This window comes from Protomyctophum bolini (genome assembly GCF_963924005.1).
Source record: "Protomyctophum bolini genome assembly, chromosome: 3".
NCBI classification, from domain to species: domain Eukaryota; kingdom Metazoa; phylum Chordata; class Actinopteri; order Myctophiformes; family Myctophidae; genus Protomyctophum; species Protomyctophum bolini.
The window spans coordinates 51,353,429-51,362,947 of NC_137864.1; the positions used below are offsets into that span (position 1 = coordinate 51,353,429).

A 9,519-nucleotide genomic window follows, 5' to 3' on the forward strand; every position below is an offset into this window, starting at 1 on the left:
GAGTTGTTGCACATGTTGACGATTGCAATAAAACATTGGATTACGTTTATTATCGTATGAAATTAATACATTTTTAATGGCATAATAAATGTTACAACGAGAAGATGTACTTGTCTGGCTATATTTTTTTTGTTATTGTTTAGTAGCAAACTCATGTGTTTGTTTTGGCATGCATGCCATTATTAATTTATTAGCCCAAAATAACTTTCACATTCTCTACATTTTGTAGAGAATTTTACTCATTGCTGGCTGTCTGTACTTCAGTACAATGCTGAGGTATTTTTATTTGTATTTCCAATTTGCAGTTCTTTTACTTCTATTCCATTACAACTCAGAGGCAAATATATAACTTTTACTACACTACAATTCTTTGACAACTTTAGTTACTTTGTAGATTTTGATTATTATTAATATAAAACATAGCCTACATTAACCATTTCAGCCCTGTATACAGTGCATTTCTGCCATTTGACAATTGCCGATCTACAAGCTCAGAATGCATCACATCGCGAGTTTGTGAATCGTGACACATTGTGAGCTTGTAGATCTGCTGTTTTCAAAGGATTTTTACACATTTGAAAACTCGAAATGTGAGTAGCATTTGGGCGGAAAAGGTTGAAAACCCCTGCTCTACATGGCATTATTGATACTTATACTAAGGTATTTTGTGTGGCAGACCTAATAATATTATATAGGCTAATAATATACAGTACATGACTTGTCAGGTCAAGCTACTACTGGGCCTCAGCCTCACCCACCTCACCCCTGCCCACTTTGAGGGGAAGGGAACCATGTGCGACCCAGATTCAGCACAAACCAGGGACTAAATTAATTTCGCTCCTATGCCACCAAAATGTGGAACGCCCTACCAACAGTCATTAAGACATGTGAATCCCTTGACTCCTTGACCGCTCTCAAAGGGCACCTACGGACGGCTGCAATCCGAAACTGGCCCCCTTAAAATCTGAATCCCCCTCACTGTATATGTCTTTATGATAATTTCCTGTTTTGGGCTATAGCCTATAGAAGTGTTTATTTGTATGTCTCTAAATGTTATGATGAATTGAACACGGTGGACCCTCTTGTAAACAAGTGTAATGTTGTATGGTGTCGTCCACTCACAGTTAACAGCTTGAAATGTACTGTAATTCTGCAAACTGTTAATACATATTTCAATCAATCCAAAGCTATGCTATAGGCTATTATACAATTCAGTTGTATAATATGGCTCATACGTTTGGCTCATGTATTTATTGTATTTTTATTTTATTTTTTAAATTGATACATATGATCGACCAAATCATATAAGTAAAACTTTACTGCGTGAATAAAATAAAATAAAATAAAAAAATCATTTCTCGGCACGAATGAACTACAAATCCCAGCCTTGACGACTCTTGGATGCGGCTTTTTTTCTCCCATATTGCACCGCGCGAGGTCCTTCCACTTCCTCTTTCCGCCATATTGCAGAACCGGTAAGGTCCGTTTTCTGGACCTTCATGGTCTAATCTGTTACATATCTAAGTCATCGGTGTGTCTACCGGCACGTTTATCGTCTCAAATCAAAGCACAACTGTACAGTAACGCGTCTGGGTCGTTATTACCGTGCTCACGGAAATATAGAGTTCGATATTTTGGGCTGCAAAGCTGCTCTTCATCTCCCCGGCCTTGGGACGTCTCTCTGGGCGCTCATATAGCTTACCGTCGGGGCTCACTGTGAAAACCACGCTTCCAACGCAAGCAAAAACGCTTCTTCACATATATTATTTCGGGTACAGAGTTTTAGTTTAAAGTGCATTTTTTTTGCCCCGGTGTCTGCTAAATGTTCCGTTTTGTGGTAATATTCTCGTCTTGACTGGCGAATGCTAACGATGTAGCTTAGCCGTAGCCAGGCAGAAACTAGCTTATTTCTGGTCAAATGACCATGCTTGCTCTGCTGCGTCTTAACATTATGTTTTTGGTGTCAAATTTATCGCCTCGTTTACAGAACCAAAGCTCATATTTTGTCTTTATTTTTCTTATGCTGCATTCTAACTAGGACAGCCGGTAAACATTAAACCTTCAGCATCTTATCTGAACAACCAACATGCTATCAACAAGAGAACCTTTTAGAATGTACGAGCAATTTGGTCATGCTATGTCAGTGGTTTTCAACCTTTATTTCACATCAATGTCCATTATAATTATTATAATGCATTTGAGCCACGACCACCATTTGATATTTAGCCTCAGACTACAAAAAAAAAGATAAATATTTAGTTATGCTTGGATGTGATTGTGTCCATAATTCAATGGTGTATTGACGTTGTTACCATTACGGAGAGAGAACAGGCTAACCTTGATCAAAATAATTATTTTATGGTCTAGTAAGTTGTATAATTGTAAATTAATTAATGCAGATGTTTAACAATTTAAACGGAGTGTGCAAAATCAAATGGGTCAATTTGATTACCAACTCCTTTAATCATTTAGCTGGGGACCACCTTGGAACCCCCTCAAGGACCTACTAGTTGAAAACCCACTGCTTTAAATTAAGGACATTTAAAAAAATATATATATATAGTTAACGGTATGTCTTAGTTAATTATTCGCCTGAGGACTCACTCTGAATATCTTTTATCTTTGTGTCCACAGGCATCAATCATGGTGCGCATGAACGTTCTCGCCGATGCGCTCAAAAGCATCAACAATGCAGAGAAACGTGGGAAACGCCAGGTCCTCATCAGGCCGTGTTCTAAGGTCATCGTTCGTTTCCTGACCGTCATGATGAAGCACGGTGAGACTCGTCTTTGACCCATTTTGAACCTGGGAACCATTCTGCAAAAATGTCTTCTAAATCCTGACTGTTTTCTTGAAAAAGCTATGTTTCTGTATGTCAGTCGTTCTCAAACACTTTCATGTCACTTTTCACGATTCTTCAAAAATAGCAGACCTACAAGCTCGTAGCGCGCCACTTGTAGATCTGCTATTTTTCAATAGCTAAAGCATAACATAATGCCAACACCAAAAGAGGGGTTCCTTTTGGTGAAGCTTGGTAAGACTTGTTATGGACCGGAAGCTTTTAGGCCATTTATTTAGACCTGAGGTCGATTTTGCAAAATGTCTGACAGTTTTAAGAAAAACCCTATGTTTCTATGTCAGTGGTTCTCAAACTATTTCATGTCGAGGCTGTCGTTCCTCACCTGAGAATATGTTGTTCCAGGGACAACAGAAGCAAAGATTTGAGTTAAAAACGTTCGCTCTGAAAGAATATATATTCAAAGATTTGGAGGAAATGGCAGATGTTCAGCTTGTAGATCTGCTGTTTTTCAGTAGCGAAAGTATAACAATGCTTAAAACACCTTACCTGTGGCAATTTTGTTACTTTGTTTTTATTTATTTACAGTAAATCATAATGTTCTTATTTTGAACATAAGACCCGGTTATTGAATGTCACGTCTGCAGGTTTTCGTCGCAATATCTATTTAGATCTACTGCGACACTATGCCAGGGCAGTGGTCCTATTTTCTCAACTCTGAAGTGTACAAATGGAACCAAATGGACCTTACGGGTCAAACAATGTTCTCAGCAACGCCCTGCACATACCTTTGGATCTGAACAGTACAACCTCAGTCTGATACTGTTGGCCACTAAGCAGTTCCACTGGTGCAGTTGGGGGGGTTCAGTGCCTTATTGCTCAAGGGCACTTCAGCGCTGTTGGGTGAGTGATGACCAATCACTTGCCAACCCAGATTTTTCAAGCCTGTCCGGGGGAATCAAACCGGCAACCTTTCGGCAACAAGTGCGCTCCTCTAACATTTAGGGCCACCGCTGCTCGAAACCTATTTGGTTCCATCTGTACACTCAGACCTGTAACGGTCCGCACAATTACGGCTAGCCCTGTCTGGTGATATTTGAATGTCCATGGCAAAAAATACAATTTTGACAAATGTCCACCACACAGTGGTCCGTGGTAATCTGCCGGCTGTCACTGAATGTCGTCTTTCAGCGTTCTGAGCTTTTGTTTTGTTTCTTCCAACTAGGATACATTGGAGAGTTCGAGATCATCGACGACCACAGAGCCGGGAAAATTGTGGTCAATCTCACAGGCAGACTTAACAAGGTACGGACATTATAGTGTGATTGTTGGCAGCATGGTTTCAAAGCATTCTAAGTTGAACAAGGAAAAAACAACCGCACACTGTCTTCAAATGCAGTGACCAACTTTTATTTACAGGGAAATAGCAACGTTTGGGCCTATGCAGCCTTCATCAGGCTGTCTTTATGTAAAGATAGCCTGATGAAGGCCCAAACGTTGCTATTTCCCTGTAAATAAAAGTTGGTCACTGCATTTAAAGACAGTGTGCCGTTGTTTTCCTTCATTTTTGGGGCACCGTACCCTCTCCTACGCACCTGTCGCCTGTAGGTGTGCAAAAGCTTTGCTTTTCAAGCATTCTATTTAAAAAAGAATAGAATAAAATAAAAATCAGTGTTAATTTGTTTTAGCTAGCGATTGCAAATGTAGTTTCATGTTCATTGTTACATGGTGAAAGTGCACTTTGGGGGATAGCTTTGCAACAGTGCCCTAGTAAAAGTTATGCCAATCTGGTGGGCACTTTGAGTTACATTCACCCAATTCATGCAGATATTCACATATCACATAAATTAGCCAACGAGAGTATGATTCAATTTAACAGGATGACTGGAATATGCACTTTCCAGCCACGGGTTCTTTTCTACGGCTAAACTTAAAGCTCTATTTTTATTTTATTTTTTAAACATGTGTGTAATCCAGTATAATGTGTTTGTGCGTTCCCAGTGTGGGGTGATCAGCCCACGCTTCGACCTCCAGCTGAAAGACCTGGAGAAGTGGCAGAACAACCTGTTGCCCTCAAGACAGTTTGGGTGAGACGCCGTAACATTGTGGGGTCACTAGGGTGGCATTGTGTTTGTTTACCTGGCTGGCTGCTTCAATGGAAGATGATTAATATGTAATCGTGATGTTGAACCAATTTCATTGATATTCAAATGGGCCCAAGGGAAGGGAAGGGAAGCTGAATCTCTGGCTGGTCAGTCAAAGCCTGTGGCCTGTGGTGGTTGTCCTCAGTTGGTCAAGTCATGTCAGTCTGTCATGCAGTTTAGTTTAGGTTTTGTGGTCTGTGGACAGTCCAGAAACCTGTCCACAAGTCCCATCGTTAAACAAGATTTCTTATTTTATATACTTAAGATTTGTATTGAGAACGGTGGCTTCCATTATTGCATGATTGCACGAAGGTAGAGGGGGAAAAAATGGTGTCATTTAATCATGAACATTTAGTGTCGACCAATTATATGAAGAGAGATTGAGAAGTCCTTTTAAGGCAAAATGATGGGCTATTGAGAGACTATGCTTCAGCACTTATCCCATTCTGGGAGGGAACCCCTTTTGGTGTTATAGCATCATGTCATGCTTAAGCTATTGAGCTCATAGCGCGCCACCGAGTGGCGCGCTATGAGCTTGTAGATCTGCTATTTTTGAAAAATTGAACGACTGACAGAAACGTAGCTTTTTCAGAAAACTGTCAGGATGTAGAAGACATTTTTTGGAATCTGATCTCAGGTCAGAATGGGTTAAGCATTATTTTATTCTCCTGCCGTCGCTGTCTAGTAGGTCTGGTTCAGGTGATAATTATGGGATGTGTAGAACTCTGTTTTCTGGGTACCCAGGAATGAACTCGAGACTCTCTGCAGTAGGAAAACGTTCCCATCACATCTTTAACATACCTTCAGGACAAAACACATTTTATTGGTGCCTCAAAGGTTTCATTAGATTGAACTGGTCGCAAAGCAAGGCTATACTAATTTTTGAGGTTTCTTTTTGGAGTCTATAATTAATGGCGGAAAACACAACTATTGCTTTGCATTCTACATACATTTCAACAGGGTCAGTTGTAAATTCCATAGCTCTGTATTTGCAACAAAACGTTACGTGTATGATTCGTTGGTTGGGTGTTTGTTACACATTAGACATAAGACCAGATTCTACAAAATGTCTTGAATCCTGGAGCCCAAAAAATATCTGTATTTGTCAGCCGACCCCCATCTGAAAATATGTTGTTCCAGGCCCCCCCCCCCCCCCCCCACCCGGAAGCAAAGATTTGAGCTAAAGATGTTCGCTCTGATAGACTATATATTCAAAGATTTGCACCACTTTTTCAATAAATAGCAGATCTACAAGCTCGTAGAGCGGCATTCATTCCCGTCCTGAATGGGTTCATTGGAATTTAGTGTACATACATGCCCAACATTAGTATGCTATAAATGAAGTACGTGATGGACAAACAGCCAGATATCTCGGTGAACTAAAATATTTGCAGCTATTGCAACCATGACAATCAAAAGCCACTGTTCCATTACAGCGACCACTTGGCTTGTTGACATGTACGCTGCGTTGAGGTATTGCAGAATGCAGTGTTTTTGACAGGACTAAGAACTTCGACTTTAATTAAAATGGCACATCATGCCAGAATTGTTAATTCAGCTCGATGGGATATTGCAGCAAGAAGATGAGAGACATGCAGGGGAAGGTTAATTTGGGTAAAACATTTACACTTTGTGTAAAAGTCTGATTCATACTGGTTGGTTTTGAGCGTCATGTCATGCACCCAAAACGGCTGATTGTAGAGTTTCTAGATGGCTGTTTTTGGTGGTCCATGAGTCTACAGATCGTAGAGTGTAGAGTCTACTGAATAATGTGACTTTGATCAAAGGAAATGTGGAAGTGGACCATGACCCATTTATTCAGTCCTGGAATGCATCTGTGTCACCGTAGCTTTTTAACCATTATTTTTAGACTTTAGCTATTGGAAAATAGCAGATCTACAAGCTCATAGCGTGGCACAGAGCTTGTAGGTTTGCTACTTTTGGAAGGAAAAAACATGGTAAAAGTAATGCAAATCTTTGAGTGTGTATATATTTATATATAATATCTTTCATAGCACATGTTTAGCTCCTGGAACAACACATTTTCAGATGGGGGTCGGAGGCCAATTACAGAGTTTTTGGGGTCCTTGACATCAAATAGTCTGAGAACCTGTAGTAAAATACTTCGTGGAGGTGCTGGGTTCAAAAAGTAATTGTTATTGACGACGTTCCGAGCCAAGGCTCTTCTGTTTTGACCAGATGAAGAGCCTTGGCTCCAAACCTCGTCAATAACAATTAATCTTTTGGAGCATAATTATGAGTGAGGGTTCCCTTCTCTTTTCAGAAACCACCGATATAGAAACATAGGATAGGATTTAGAAGATTTTATTTAATTTGATCTTGGGGGTCCTAATGGGTTCCGTTTCCCTGTGATCTGGGGGTCCTAATGGGTTAATTTGATATTGGGGGGTCCTAACGGGTTCCGTTTCCCTGTGATCTCTTTGCAGATACATTGTGTTGACCACCTCTGCTGGCATCATGGACCATGAAGAGGCCAGGAGGAAACACACAGGAGGCAAGATCCTGGGATTCTTTTTCTAAAAAATGTGTTAAGAACTGTTAAAATAAATCAGAAAAAACCAGGGGAACTGTTATCGTCTGCTTTGTCTTATTTCATAAAGAGTATCCAGTAATGATTAGATGACATGGCTGTGTGAGCAAGCTATACTTTTGTCCCCTCCATTTAGTGGTTTAACCCATTTAGACCTAACATCAACATTAAAAAAAAACAAAATCTTCTAAATCCTCCAGTTTTCTGAAATAAATATCTTTGCGATTTTTCAAAAAAATAGCAGACCTACAAGCTCGTAGCTTGAGCTTGTAGTTCTGCTATTTTTCAATAGCTAATTTACAACATAATGTTTAAAACACCAAAAGGGTTTCCCCGCACAGAATGGGTTAAAGTGTCTTTACCACAGTCTAAAAAAAAAAAAAATGCCCTTTTGATTTCCAATAGTGTGTTCTCCACAATTTGCAGCAGCCTTTACTGTTGCTGGTAGGGGTGCAACGGTTTTCAACCGAAAACCGAACCGTTCGGTTCCACATACACGGTTCAATGCGCTCTAATGAACCGCGCTATTTCGGTTTGCATTAATTAATTTATTACAGCTGCGAAGAATGTATTTCTCGGTCACACACTGGCCTACTTAGAAGTCTAGCACTCTATCGGTCACACACCGTCCTACTAAGAAGTCTAGCACTCTTTCGGTCACAGAAGTGTAGCACTCTGTCGGCCCACCCCCTACACACACACACACACACACACACACACACACACACAGAGAGAGAGACGGCATGATGAGGAGAATCCAGCACTCGTCTTTAAACGTCGTTCTTGGAATAATTATTGATCGTCATACACAGACACACACAGCGGAGTAACCTCGCGCCAACAGGCTTCTAAGCACGGTCGTTGTAAGTTTGTTCAGATCTGATTCTGCATCTGCACTCGCTGTTTGAGTGCTAATTAAGAGGGAGAGTGAGAGCAAAAACAACCCGCAGCAGGACATTCATTCCGTCAGAAAAGTACCAACAAAATACTCCCATGTCCAATCCATGACTGTAGATAGAAGCCCTTCTTCTAATAATATAAGCATAATATCCTTAAATCCTCATGTAGACTTATTGTAAACTTTTGTAGGCTATTTTTCTGAGACACGACGCATTCACTGTGAATGACTCCCCTCCCAGGAGACACTCTCCTCTCCTCTTTCCTGCATGTGCCCCGTGTGAGCGCATAGGTGCATTTATTTCCCCTTAGAAATAATGATGAGGCACATTAAAATAGCAATATAAGGTTTTTTTCCCCCTTTAAAATAATGAAAAGGCAGAAATGCCTAATAAAATAATATATGCTAAAAAAAGAGAAGAAAAGAAAATGCTATAAATAAACTTTTTTGAGTGGTGCAAGCCACTGCCTGGCTGGCTGGCTGGGTATGAGCATGAAAACAGCGTGGTTGTTTTTCACCACCTGTGCACAACCTAACACACACGCACATTATTAACTGTATATATGATGATTTCGTGTGTGCCAGTACAGTGACACTAGTACAGTACAGTACAGTAGAGGGTACAGTAGGGCGCGTTCCTGGGGGTCACTTCACAAGGGGGTATTTTTTTTTACTGTACCGAAACCGAACCGAAACCGTGGCCCCCATACCGAGGTTCGAACCGAACCGTGGTCTAACTGAACCGTTGCACCCCTAGTTGCTGGTAGACTTGGCATTTGACAAATGTTTAACCGAATCATTTAGAATCTCTGGTGCACGGGGAGGGAAAGCTATAGGGAACACTCCCACAGCTACTCTGCATTACCGCTCTTCAAGCCCTATTACATCTTAAAAGCCTAATCGCCATTTCTCATGCGTTTTTTGTGAATGGGGAAATGTGTTTTGGCGTCCCGTCTAGAGAGCGCTGGGCACAATTAATGAGCTCTGATTCTTTAAGGCATGGCTGGAAGATAACGTTGACATGATGCTAAATTGCTGAATTACATTTTGCACATGATTATTATTCAGGTTCAAGGTTGTACTTTTTAACGTCTTGTGTACAGTTACATTAACTCATTCTGGCCGGGAA

General features: G+C 40.6%; 1 protein-coding gene across 2 annotated transcripts; it reads left to right on the forward strand.

The window, feature by feature from the left end:
* Nucleotides 1-1,442: 1,442 nt before the first annotated feature.
* On the forward strand, nt 1,443-7,533 carry LOC308312640 (small ribosomal subunit protein uS8). Of its 2 annotated transcripts, none has more exons than XM_080759302.1 (5): nt 1,443-1,475; nt 2,635-2,776; nt 4,023-4,102; nt 4,799-4,884; nt 7,389-7,533. In XM_080759302.1, the coding sequence occupies exons 2-5, from the start codon at nt 2,644-2,646 to the stop codon at nt 7,480-7,482; spliced, it is 393 nt and encodes a 130-aa protein (XP_080615428.1). In that variant the 5' UTR covers nt 1,443-1,475; nt 2,635-2,643; the 3' UTR covers nt 7,483-7,533. The 2 variants fall into 2 exon arrangements, with proteins under 2 accessions (XP_080615428.1, XP_080615429.1); XM_080759303.1 differs by having other exon boundaries at nt 1,463-1,480.
* The last annotated feature ends 1,986 nt before the right edge of the window (nt 7,534-9,519 follow it).